The 13,778-nt window shown below is 39.8% G+C and overlaps 1 protein-coding gene across 3 annotated transcripts in view; it reads right to left on the bottom strand.

Moving 5' to 3' along the window:
* The window catches only part of adka (adenosine kinase a), a 168,332-nt gene that overhangs the window by 5,733 nt on the left and 148,821 nt on the right, over positions 1-13,778 (bottom strand). For all 3 annotated transcript variants that reach the window (XM_016457851.1, XM_016457852.1, XM_016457853.1), the window contains exon 9: positions 9,977-10,091. In XM_016457851.1, the coding sequence (XP_016313337.1) occupies positions 9,977-10,091 (115 nt within the window). The remainder of the gene's footprint in view (positions 1-9,976; positions 10,092-13,778) is intronic.

The raw sequence follows: 13,778 nt of genomic DNA, 5'->3' as shown, positions 1-13,778 counted from the left end.
ATATTCAGATGTGTGCAGCACATTTTATGGAGGACTGTTTCCTGATCCTGGGAGAGTAGACTACAATGCCGGCTGTTCTGACTCACAGACTGTAAGTACGTTTTTTATATTTAAAGAATTTGCCACTGACGATTCAAACGAGAGTTTTTTGGGCAGTGTAGAGTAGCACTTGTTGTTTGTCATTTCTCCGATCACAAATGCAGACATGGTTTTATGTTACGCTCCAGCCAGACAGGGCATCACAATATGGTAAGGGGCATAACATTTCCGTCACACGCTTGAGGTATTCGGCCAATCACAACGCACTGGACAGCTGGCCAATCAGAGCACACCTTGCTTTTCAGACCGATTAGCTTTGTAAAAATCGATGCGTTTCAGAAAGGCGGGGCATAGAGGAGAAACAATAATGTACAGTATGTGGAAAATAATGTGTTTTTTGAACCTTAAACTGCATAAACACATTTCATCACACCAAATACACAAAATAATGTTCTTTTTAGCAGCATCATATGACCCCTTTAAAGCTCGTATGAAGCAACGACACTCTTTTCTTCAGATTTGTAAGGGAGGTAGCAGAGAGACAATGCAATTCAGCATGGTGAGAATGTAGGTACTTGCACAGACTAACCCCTCTGCCCTTTGATGACAGGTCACGCCCCAGAGGCATGCTGGGAAATGTCCAAACATCCCAGCCGTGGTGAGTCATCTGGAAAAAAAATTATGAGGTGGTTCTTGGAAGTACATGGTACAACATTAGGTCATATCCAAGGGTCAGAGTCCACAATAAAAAAATTTGCTACAATAAAAAAAAAATCTTAAAACACAAGCGCACGCTGCCTATTAAGTCCATGTAAATTGCTGCACGGAACAAATGTCAATACAATAAAACCTTGGTGTGTAAAACAGATTAAACTTGATTTAGGGTTTGGAGGGAGAGCCCTGAGCTCTACAAGCTCGAGAAACATACACTGCCAGTCTTCTATCTTGGTAAACAAGGCTGAACTTGCATATGTGCTAGTCCCTTTGCATTGATGTTTAATGGTGCATGTTGCTCTAGGTGGTTCCCATAACCTCACTTTGTCTCCTACAAGCTGCATCAATTCATATGATAATGGGGGGAGGACGTGTGAAATGAGAGGGGCTGCGCTGGAGGACGAGGCGTCCAAGCACTTGGATGCCAAATGGTGTCCAGGAGCCTCTCTCGGCTCTCAATGGGGACAATGACAAGAGTTTCAAGGAATGGAGGCAAGAGGCAGATGCTTAGAAAAAAGAAAGATTCACACTACTAATTGGTCCAATAGGATGTTTTCATTACTGTCCCTGTGTGTCATCGTTAACCAACACCAACAGCAAAAATAATATAATAATTCAGTATAGTCTTTGTGAAAGGAATGTTTGGAAAAATGAAACGCAATTCCACATAATAAATAAATATAAAATAATAATCGTATAATTGTTTACAAAGACTTTTTAGTCTTTTTAGAAGTTGCTTAAATGCAATCCAATAATGGGCCTGAACTATAAATTAAATAAAAATGTTTTTAAATTTTTTTGTAAAATACTATTGACAACTCAATGTGTTAATCACAAGTGAATCAAAAGCTTTGAGCACAGCATGAAGTTGTAAGCTGCATGTGTTTGATTCACAAAAAAAGTTTTGATTCATTAGAGTCATTAGTTCAGGAATCGGTGTTTGAATTATACTGCTCAAGCTGTGTGGGTTTCATTAAAGAACTGACTCTTAAGAGTCATTCACACTACACTGGTTGCGGCATATATTTTTGATTCACTATGAACCAGTTCATAAGAGTCATTCAAAACAAACGGCTACATAGTGTGCTTTTTACTCACTAAAAAGAACCATCCTATTAGAGTCATTTGTTCGTGAATCACACTTTTTGGTGCAGTAGATTTAGTAGAGTTGTTGTAGCGCCCCTAACTGTACTACAGGAAACACATCCGCATGGGCGGAAGAATGAACGCAAAGAACCATTAACAGAATCAATCATTCAATTCCCATTTATTTTTTTAAAGGAACAGCTAATAACCAGAATACTAAGCCAATTCTTGAGTGTCAAATAAAAGGCAAAACAGTATGAGGGAAATGACAAGTCAGCTGAACAAAAGAAAATAATTTAAAGAGTAAAAATGAATAATTTCTGAATTAAGGTTTTACAAGAGTTTCTGGTCCAATGTGAATGAGGACAATTTCTATAAGCACGCAAGAGCAAACTAGGGCAAATAAAAACAGAGAAATTAAATTCCTAAATCGCTACACGCTGCTCTCATTCTCCCCAAAACCATTTCTCCATTTCAACATCTTCCATTTCATCAAACCGGAGAGAACGCATCACATCTTCATTCAAAACATATTATTGAACTTGGCTCTCAACATGCTGCTTTGGTTAGTCTGAGAGCGTCCCAGGACCAATTTCATGTTAATGTATAACACAAAAGAGGCCATTGGCAGGGCTCTTTAATAGGCATGGCAATTAAAACTTTGCTGCCAAAACCTGTCTTTGTTGTTACTGGCTTGTGGTTGTCCCTGTAAACACAGTCTCTGGGCAGTTCACAGGGAGTTCCATCGCTTTTGTGGTTTTGCCATTCTTCGCTTTACATGTTCACGCAGAAAGCGAAAATACTTTCCTCTGCGTGACTATCAAGGGAGTGGAAAAAAAGAGGCAACAAAGTTACACCTCCCGAGCTGTGAGATTATATTAATAGCTCCTGTACAGCTGTTTCTTTTTGGTGCTGTGTTTGGCACTTGTGTGCACAGATCAGAAGTGAGATGTTGCTTTCAGGGTTTTGTATCCCTTTGGCACAGGTCTCTCAGGAGGATGAGGAAACCGCGGCTCTGCTTGCAAAGGGAATCCAGGAAAAAGCAGCACTGTAAACACGTATTTGACCGGCTCAAAAGAAAACAGGTCGGCGAAGACAAAACATGCACGCGTGACTATTTATAGAGGCCGAGCGTCAGAAAAAGCCATCGTAACATTTACAGCGCTGTGGAGTCACGCCAATTACGTGTAATAAATTCTCTTGTTATCACTAGTTATGTGCGGCGTAATATGATTATGCTCGTAATGTGACAAGCCAAAACCACGAACGCCTCGGGTCATGCGATAATTACTCTTTTACTGTATCTTAGGCATTGTCGTTTCCAATATATCACTGCAACACAAAAAGTGTCGTATAATCGCACGCTGGATTATTCTTTGGCTTTTCAGACAGCAACAGAAATGTTTCACGTCTCCAATAGATACCTGAGCTACTGAATGACAAGCTATTCACTACACAATGAGACATGACACAAAACCAATGAGCGGGAGAGAGATTCAAGGCCTTGAGACAGCTGCGGAACGGTGAGAGATTATTCCTCTCAAATCCACTTCTCGTCGGCTCCAGAGCCAAAAAAAAGCTCCAAGGAGTAAACAAGGATGGCCCTCCTCGTGGCAAACAGACTGAGGAAACTGCCCTCACTTGCCTTCTTTTCTCTGATCCACTATCTCCACGCTAGGGCTGGTCAGAGAAACATGAGCGTGACAAACACATTTAGCCGCTAATAAAGGGCACCCACCATGCCGAGAGTGGCAGGAGATAACCGGCACAAATAATCAGAGGAGTCTGGGACGGAGAGAGCTTTAAGAGGCAGTTTTGCCCTTTTCAAAGCGAGACATTGATCAGATCCCCTCGCCTCTGAGCCATGCTAATTAGCTGAAGACGAGCGGTGATGATGTCACGATCGATTTGGCAGACGTGAGGAGGTCTTCATCCGTTGCCCTTCCCATCATGAGTGAGATACTGAATGAATGCGATGCATATGCTCAAATTTCATGAAAATAGACAAAATCTGTGATAGCTGGTTTCCACCTCTGAGTAAAAATAAAGGTAATTGTGAGTTTTAAATAAAACATGATAGAAAAAGTCACAATTGTGAGATATAAAGTTGTACATATGAGAAAATTCAATCAAAATTGAGATATATAACTATATAATATAAAAAAATAGAGATAAAATGTCACATTTAGAGATGTCCATTATGAAAAATAAGTTTACAGTTGTGAGAAAGTCAGCTTATTTCTACCTCAGAGTAAAGGTAAAGGTAATTGTGAATTTAAAATAAGAAAAAAAAAAAAAAAAATTAAAATATAAAATTCACATTTTTGAGATCTAAAGTTACAATTATGAGAATTAAAGTCTGGGAGATATAAAGTTTCAATTGTGAGATGTATATTCACTATTATGATAAGCAAGCAGCAAAAAAAATCTGTAATTAAGTTGAAATTGTGTGAGAAAGAGAGATAATAAAAAGAAAAAAAAAATTCAACTCACAATGACACACTGTAAAATGTCAAGAAAAGTGTTGAGAAGTCTCAATTGTGAGAAATAAAGTCCCAACTGTGAGAAATAGTTTTAGTTATGAAACAATACTGCAGTTGTGAGATATAAAGTCACATTTTGAGATAGGAAATTGTGACTGCATGAAATACAATTAGGCTACTTTTTAATTTTTTTTAATTTGACATCCAAACTATGTTGCCTAAACAGGAAAGTTCAGTCCACCTTGTGTCAGTAAAGTCATCACAAAGGCTGTTTACGTAATCAATCAATGCTTCGTCTTATAGTTCTTTTCTTTTGCTTTTTAAGCCTATCAAAACAAGCAGCCACTAACTCACTGTTTACAGCGTTTCTGTTTTAGCTCAGCTGCGTCAAAGGTGCATTGCATTAATGAGACAAACAAGGACGGGCAAACATTACAGAATAATAGCCCTAACATAACACAAGAAAAATGTGAGGGAGAGCGTGAACAGGCACGCACGCACGCACGCACGCACGCACGCGCACACACACGCGCACACACACACACACACACACACACACACACACACAGGAGGAGCGTGTGCGTTTATGAGTGCATAATGACCTTTGCTAAGGGCTTACGGAGATGGAGGAAAACAGACTGAAATGAAAAGGCTCCTCTAGGGAGTTCATTAGGTGCAGGTAAATCTGACAGCGCATTAGACACATTCATCCCGAATAAGTTTCAAGATGAGCAGCACCTCTCCAGGAGCAGGAATGAAAATGTTCCTCTTTAGTAGACGACAAAAACAAAACGGATTACATGGAGCTACTTTAGAATTACTCGCAACTGAAGTAAAGGCAATTTATTTCTCTCACTCTTAGAGTCACAATGACACAGAAGTAGCGACATAACTTTTCTTCCATATTGTGATGAACATCTAAATGAAACAGATTATTGAAAAAGGAAGAAAAAAAAAATGTAGGGCAGGACTTGGTGACATACATTAGTTGTTATAAGCAGATCTGAATACAAGCTTGCAGTCACTTATAGTAAAGGGGCAGTGTTTATGCAGAATAAATCATTGCAGAAGTCCTGCATGTGTCACCAAGGAAAAGTTGTAAAGTTATGACATTTTAATTCAAATTATGAGCTCAAAAAGTTTTTTTGAAGAAATCAAACTTATGCATGGATGAACTATTCACAATCTATAACATGCCAATTTTAATGTAGTCTTGATTAAAAAGCGCCTGCAAAACACCAGGGAAACTTTGGAGAAGTCAGTCATAAAGAATGACATGAGGGTGAGTAAACGATGACAATTTTCATTTTTGGGTGGACTATCCCTTTAAAACACATCACGTGCTTAAGTTGGGACAACCACATCCAAGCCCAGTGTTTTCCAGCCTAGATAAGATAAGGATATGGTCATGTCCAGATATCACTGAAACAGTGGAGTATACAAGTCGACTGGAAATAAACAAAACTGCAGCAGTCTTGCTCTCTTTCTCACTCTCTCTCTGCAGAAATGCAAAGACGCCCCTCCTGTTGTGGTGTTAGTTTCACTTCTCGTGATATTAAAAGGAACACAACAAAGGTTATCTCTCTCTCGAACCTCTGTTCCAGGAAGTTAAGAGTAAAGTGCGAAACTTATGAGTCATGACTCTGCCCGAAACTGTCAGCCTGCCCTCGTTGGGCTACATTCCTACACATCAAGTAGTTTGGGATTAAACGGGATGTTCTATTTTGCAAAGCGGTCACGAAGAGTGCGATTAAGTTAGCTTAATACGTGAACTCACGGAGGAGGGAAAGTTCTAATAGAACATCACAGACTCTTTTCCTCCCCGTGAAGCCGTCGTCCCTGCCTGAGCCCCTGGGCGACCCTGCACACTCAGCCATCATTAGATCAAAGACCGTGGGCGCCGCGCTCTTAATACGAGCCTGTAATAGGTGCGCCAGCAGGGCCACGCTCTGTTCAGCGATGTCACAAAGGTGCTTCATTAAGGGCTCCTCTTCTGGCAGCTTTCATTAAGGAAATTAATGTGGAGGGGCGAGGACAGCCTTCGTTTATGCCGCGAGAGAAAGCCGGCGCGCACAAAGAGGAACTACACAATAACAAATCTGCATCTCTTTGGAGCGTCGCCCCCAGGGCCTATCATTCCAGCCTTCTTAATCGCCATTAAAACAACTTCATTGTTACATTCAGAGCCTGCTGAATGATCCCATCCCCACATAGAGAGCAAATTGCAAATGAAATGTAGAGATTAGACGGCATCAGAGCATAGCCTTCAGCAAATCTTCAATTCTCTTTTATATTGATGTTTATTGGCGGAGGCAGCGGGGAGCAATAACGTCCCTCTCCTTCTCCGTCGCCCCTGCTATTTGAACCCACTTATTCGGCGCTCGTGCGACGCCTGACATTTTTTATGGCCAACTACCTCGTGCGCGGCATCCTTGTTCACTTCGCATAGGTTCGCCGGGGGTTGCCGCCGACCCCACGGCTCCTTTTGAAAGGGCTACAGGAGGTTAGCCGAGCCCGCCTTTTTCCTCAGCGCAGTGTAAAATGCCTCCAGGAAAGTATTTTCTCTAAAGCCGACGCTTAGGCTGAAAGTTAGCTAGGAACAAGTGGGAGTGAGGCAGTTTTGTAGCAAAAGGAAAGGATTGTTTTGTAGCGCTTTCCTCTGATGAGGCTTTACAGGAGTAGCAATTGCCTGAGCAGCCTTATCAGCCCAGGGGGACTAATGCTATTAGCGTTTGTGTGATAAACGCAGCACAGTGGAACCAATACAGCCAGCTTTGCCGCGTTACTCTGGTAACATGTTGTGTAAATTGTATAATACAGAGCTCTGCGACAGCTCTGTTTAACAACACTTCTATCCTGTAGCGCAGACTTGTGAATAGGATTAGACCTATAAGCTAACAGGGGCAGGGACTCAGAGAGGCCTGCGGTGTCATCGGGATGTCATGTGTCAAGTCACTCTAAGAGTAAGGCCTATAAAATCAGAGAACAATCTTAACATGGTATTTTATTGCATCAGTGGTCGGAAACCTTAGGCACGCATGTCACCATTGGCAAACAAGTGAAAATAGTGACAATGTTATATGATTATAATTTTATTTAACGGTTTAAGAATGTTCAGTAAAAATAAGCTTTGACAAGAAAATCCATTAACCCATTAATTAAAGCTGCAGTCCGTAACTTTTTTTGGTTAAAAATTATCCGAAATCAATATTTGAGCAAGTACATAACCAGCCAGTGTTCAAAACTATCGCCTTACTTTAGCCCGATTCACAATGGTTAGCTTTTAATAATGTTTTCTAATTTGAGTGGTAGGTTTTCACGGGAAATTCGAGTAGGTTTTCACGGGAAATTCGAGCATGCTGCTGCATCATTACGTAAACATAAAGAAGTTGTCCCTGCTACTAGGCTATCGCATGTGAGGATGCTGCAGGTGGCGGATCGTTTATAGCCTTTTCTCACAGCAGCCAGAATATTTAAATGTATAATTTCGATGGCGGATTGTAATCCAGAAAGGACTATGTGTTTATGACACATGTGAATGAAATTTAATTATATTCCAGTTTTAAATGTGCTTTTGATTACAGATAGCCGGGAGCATAATTTGCTTTTTGGGTTAAAATAATTTTTTTATATGAAATTCGAATGGTATGACAATTAGAGATTAGACTGTACAGAAATTGAAATCTACACGCTAATACACACTACAGGCAATGCTGATGTTGTTAGCATTAATAATTTGAGTATAAAGTATAACAATAATAATTTGCACGGTTTGATGTGATATGAGCTAACAGATCTTTAGATTAAATCACCATTGGTAGTGTGATTTATTGTAATGCTTTTTGTAATGCTTTTTTCCTCAGTTGTTCAGAACAAACGTGGCAGACTTGTTACTTACTTGTTCAGATGCCAATATACGGTGAAAATTCCTATTTGGGTCATATATTCCAAGACGTAGGCTAGAATCTGTGATTGCGAAGTACAGTAAATATCCACACCGGTGCGGTGACTGACTGCCACACATACTCCTCAAAACTTTCAAATCATTCGCGCTGGAGCCGCGCCGGAGCACAACCCACACAAGGAAGATAATTCCACAAACAGCTGCAATTGCAGGTTTTCAAACAGAGATGGCGACAAAGAGGCAAAACTTACGGACTGCAGATTTAAATACTGTCATAAAAAAAAGAGACTGATTTATACAATCGCATTAAATAAAGTCAAATAACAGCAAGATGACATACCATTCAAAATATTTTTCTTTAAAGAAACTAATACTTTAAAATGAAATTTAATTACACTGATGAAGTGACAGTAAAGATATTTATAATATGAAATGTTATATGTAGTTCTATTATAAATACATGCTGTTCTTTTGAACTTTCTATTCAAAGAATCCTGAAATAAAAACAGAAAAAAAAAAATTTCCACAAAAAATACGGAGCATCACAACTGTTTTCAATATTAATAATACTAATAAGAAGAAATGGTTTTGAGCACCAAAACAGCATATCAGAATTATTTCTAAAGGATCATGTAACATTAAAGAGTGGAGCAATGGCTGCTAAAAACTCAGCTTTGCCATCACAGGAATAAATTACATTTTAAAAGATAATAAAGTAGAAAACAGTTATTTTGAATTGTAATAATATTTCAATATATTACTTTTTACTGTATTTTTTTAATCAAATAATTGCAGCCTTGGTGAGCATAAGAGATTTCTTTCAAAACCATAAAATTACCAACTCCAAACGTAAACGAACAAAAATGTGACTTTATATCAAGATATAGTTGAGAGGGAGGAAAAACTGGACGCAGACCGGATTCAAACTTTTGTTTCTTGCATGAGCACCAAGGCTCAACTAGCTGGTGTGTATCTGCAAACTGCTGAGCCAAACCTCTTCAGGGTTTTTGCGTCTAAAGGTCATGTACTGTGTTTACCTCATTGTTTTTCCAGGGTCTCCAGAGCGTTGCAAGGGCAGCAGCTCATTGTGTTCCCGAGAGATTTAAATAATGTCCAACCTCGACAGAATTCATTGTAACAACACTGTGAAATTCAATGAATCAAAATACAAAAGGCAATAAAAGGCGAATTATCCTGAACAAATGGAATTTAGCTGAGACTGGGCACTGGCGGACTGTAAAGCGAGGAATGCCGTTCTGGCAGGTGCAATGAAGAGCAGGAGAAGAAGAGCATAAACAGCTCAGCCTGTCCCCTTTACATTCCTGCCGTCCCCCCGCTTTCTACTTCAAACCCCGCTGGTTTAATCAGCTACAACTGTTATGCTTTCCCCACTATTCGGTTAAACTTATCCACTCCACAGAAAGATCCCCCACCACTCAGTTACCATAGCAATGTGACTGCAACAGCCCTTTGGATTCAAATTCTGCATCTGAGAGATAGAAGGGCGAATTCATTTCACACTGAGCAACATCGAAAGCCGCCAGAGAGAACGGCATTCTATTCTTAAGATGACCTTGTTTGAGACTATTCACTAATGTTTATAGAGGAAATCTATCAACATCATTCCAACTGTAAATAACTAAAAGTGTTTCTGGGGGTTGTGTTATTTCTTTTTAACACGAGACGGTCCTGATATAAAAGCGTGATTATGAAAACCTAATTCCGAAGAGATGAAAACTGACCCACGCACCTTTGGTCATTACAGTTCCTTCTTTGCCTTGGGTGAAGACAACAATCCTCTGCCTTTTCTTGTTCTCTTTGGGTAAGCTTTGGGCCTTCTTCGCAATCTCCTCAATGTCTTCAGTCTGCACGAGAGAAAAAATAAAACACATACTTGAGGGTAAGAAGCAAATATTAAGTTCTTCCAGATCAGATTAGATTTACTTTAATACTGCACCTTGTAAAACATGCACCTGAGTCATCATCATACCTACTGAGCATGTTTAGTGACTGCAATTGCCAACTACATCTCACTCAGAACGGCTGTTGCGTTGAAATGCTAAATGTCATGTGTAATCACATCACTCATGACTCACGTATTCATTCCAATGAAATGTTTAAATGCTAACAAGATACTAAAATGACGCATGTATCGCTCAGTGGCTTTAAAGCAACCCAATGATGTATTCAGTCTTCTGGCTTTTGAACAGCTACATCTGCAATACGCCGATTTTCGTTCAAGAAAAAAGTTGGACATTCAAACAGTTGTTTCGACATAATGGGAGAGAACCAATGCTTGAATAAACAAGTTCAAATGTAACTGATTGTCAACAAAAACAGAAAAAAATGGCAAAACTGATGTTCTGGAAATAAATAATCTGATACAAACGTAGGATCTAGCATTCAAATGCTTCTTTAGGACTAAATGAGGCAGGCAGTCATTCAGAAATTGTTTTGGAGAGGATGCAAATAGATTTACTATATACAAATATGCATTTGTGCATATTTGTGTAGACAGACAACAGTAACATGTATCACTGTCTCTGTATATTAAAAATATATTTCTGTGGATTTGAGGTTTACTAGTTAACAGTCAGACTGACTGACTGACAAAGCACAATTGGTTTCAAACAGTTTGATTCACTAAAAAGAATCATTCAAAAAAAAGAATCATTCAGAGTCATTCATTTGGGAACTGGCAGAGCTGTATGGGTTTGATTCATTACAAAGAAAAAGAATCAAATTCAGACTACACAGTATGTTTTTAATTAATTTAGAACCACCTCATGAGAGTCATTTGTTTGGGAATCGGACAACACTGGTCGCACTGTATGTTTTTGATTCAATAAGAACCGGCTCATAAGAGTCATTCATTTGGGAATATGACTACAATAGTCACGCTGTATGTTTCTGATTCACTAAGAACCAGCTAATAGGAGTCATTCGTTTGGGAAATGGACTACACTGCTCGTGCTGTAGATTCTTAAGCTGTTTTGCTATAGTGCAGGAAATTCTGTCAGAATATTTTTGTATGGTATGTACGGAATGCCCATACAAGAACCATTAACACCTTCAAACATCATTTGGCTCAGGGTTTTTCTTTCATAATCTCTTTCTCTTTCATAATACTGTTGTGGAACAAGCCAGTACTACTACTGCTACTACAATAATCCAAGCATGTTTATGAGGATGAACAGAATTGTTTGTTGAATATGACTCTAAGCACTTCTAATGAATCCAGTAATAGAGATGCTACGAACAGAACATTTTGTCTAGAAAAGCATTAAATAAAATAGTAAAATATACCTATAGCAGCTGATAGTACATGCTAAAAAACCTGCGCCTCCTGATCTGACCTTTCTTGTATTGCACAGCTTACTTGTTTGTCCAGTACAGTCTGCTGTTTAAGTGGACTCCAAGCAACCTGTAGAACTACACCACCTCCACGCTCTCTCCCTGGAGCCTCGCAAACTTCTGCCTGCTGGTAAAATAGTCTATGATTTAGGAGATTGTGGAGGCGTTCACCGGTATCGCGCTGAGCTTGTTACCAAGTCGGAGAGGCATGTTGAGGGCACTGAAGAAGTCAAAGTACAAGATCCTGATTGGGGTGCCAGCTTTGATCAGGTGGGAGTGGGTTCCAAGCAGGCAGATCAGAGCACTGTCCACACCTACAGTAGGTCCAAAAGCCAAAATGTATAAATTTCATTGCATTAAATAACAAAATATGAATTCAAATGGCATCTGCAAATAAATAATACTATAACTTCCATATAACTTCTATATATATATTATTATATAATAATATATATATTGTTTTTCAGATATATCATTTATTAAATAAATAAATTAAATATTAGTATAGAACTAACAGTTAAGTGTGTATGTGAGTGCTTGATGTTTAGGGAATTGAGTGAGATCATCTGCATTTCCTAGTCCTCACACCTCCCAGCTGGCACTGGACAGAAGGAGCTGGGGTGTGTGTGTGTGTGTGTTTGTGTGTGTGTGGAATGGGTGGTGCCGGTGCTGGGGGGTGGGTTGGTCTAAGGGGTTGAGTGCTGGTGGTTCGATACCATCCCCCCACCTCCAGTCACACAAAGCACCAATAAGAGGGTCCGAGGCAGTCCAACCCTGCGTCTGTCACATGTCCACTCGTCCCACTGCCAAAAGCAGTCTAGAGAGGCTGCTTGGCCATGGCAGCCACCAGCCCTTGACAGTTTTGTTAATGGCGAGGTAGTGTGGTGTGTCCCAGGTAGGCCCAGCTGCCTCATCACCTCTGTCTCCCTCCACACTAGACTAAAAGGGTCCGCTTTCCTGCAGTCTGGCCAATCAGCAGAGCGCCGAACGGATTCAATCAGCTTACTGCAGCACTTGCTGTTCAAGATATTGACTATGGTGTGAGTTTACACTGCCAGGCAGTTGTTTTCGTTTGCATTTGTATTGCAAGTGAAATTGGCTCAGTGATTCACGTTTTTCAATAACAGGACACTAAAGGTGCGGGCAAAAAAGGTCTATTTTCTATTGTCAATAGAGAAGCAATATAGGAAGCACAGCTCACACAGAAGACACAAACATTTTTGTGACCAGTTGAACCCAATGTGAAATCTGCACTGGTAATTCCCAATCATATTGATTCCTATTGAAATGACTAGATTTCGAGACCTTGCAGCGCTTCGACATGTACAGTCGTGGCCAAAAGTATTGGCAGTGACATAAATTTTAAGTTTTGCAAAATGTACAGCTTAAGCTGTTGTGGTGTTCATTCACATTGTTTCTAGATTATGTTACTGCCAATACATGTAGAAACAATGTGAATGAACACTACAACAGCTTAAGCTGTGCATTTTGCAAAACACAAAATTTGTGTCACTGCCAGTACTTTTGGCCACGACTGTAGCGCAACTGTACTTCGGGTGACCCAAGGTCAACTATTCTATCTGAATAAAAGCAAAAATGGCAAAAACAGATCTTGAAAAATAAACAAATAAAATCACTCAAACAGAATTCACAAAACAATGATAAATGTGACTGCACCTTAAGACCAAATTTACTGTGAAACATCAGGTTAAGAAAATGTACTTATGACCCACATTTTAATACAAATACATTAAAACGTACCCCCCCCCTCCCCAACAACAAGTATAAAGCTACTTCATAAATATGGATGAAATCATTAATACAGCATGCTTTGGGGAAGGTTAACAAAGTGTTCCGATCGGAACCGACACCAGAATGCAAAACTAACTAGATAATTACGTCTTCTCTGGAAAACTCAACAGACAGTACAAGCCCAAGGCTAGACCCAGAAAGCAGGAGAGTACCAATGTGGTGGCTTGTTTTAAGCAGAGCCCAGGGCTCCATAAAAACCTTACTGTTTTACAGTATCAGCTGACTGCGCACTGTAAATCTGTCAGGGGCTGCAGGTCTATAGGTATCCTGTGACGAGAAGTGGCTGCCTACAAGCCAGCCATTATCCTGTCATTATAACTATCAAACACATGATAGCCATGAGAGAGTGTTGCTACACATGCTCATGAACACTTAATCGCCAGGAG

The sequence above is a fragment of the Sinocyclocheilus anshuiensis genome, unplaced genomic scaffold (genome assembly GCF_001515605.1).
Source record: "Sinocyclocheilus anshuiensis isolate Anshui unplaced genomic scaffold, SAMN03320099.WGS_v1.1 scaffold63, whole genome shotgun sequence".
Classification (NCBI taxonomy): domain Eukaryota; kingdom Metazoa; phylum Chordata; class Actinopteri; order Cypriniformes; family Cyprinidae; genus Sinocyclocheilus; species Sinocyclocheilus anshuiensis.
The sequence above is the reverse complement of the archived record's forward strand: the minus strand, read 5'-3'. Positions and strand labels throughout refer to the sequence as shown.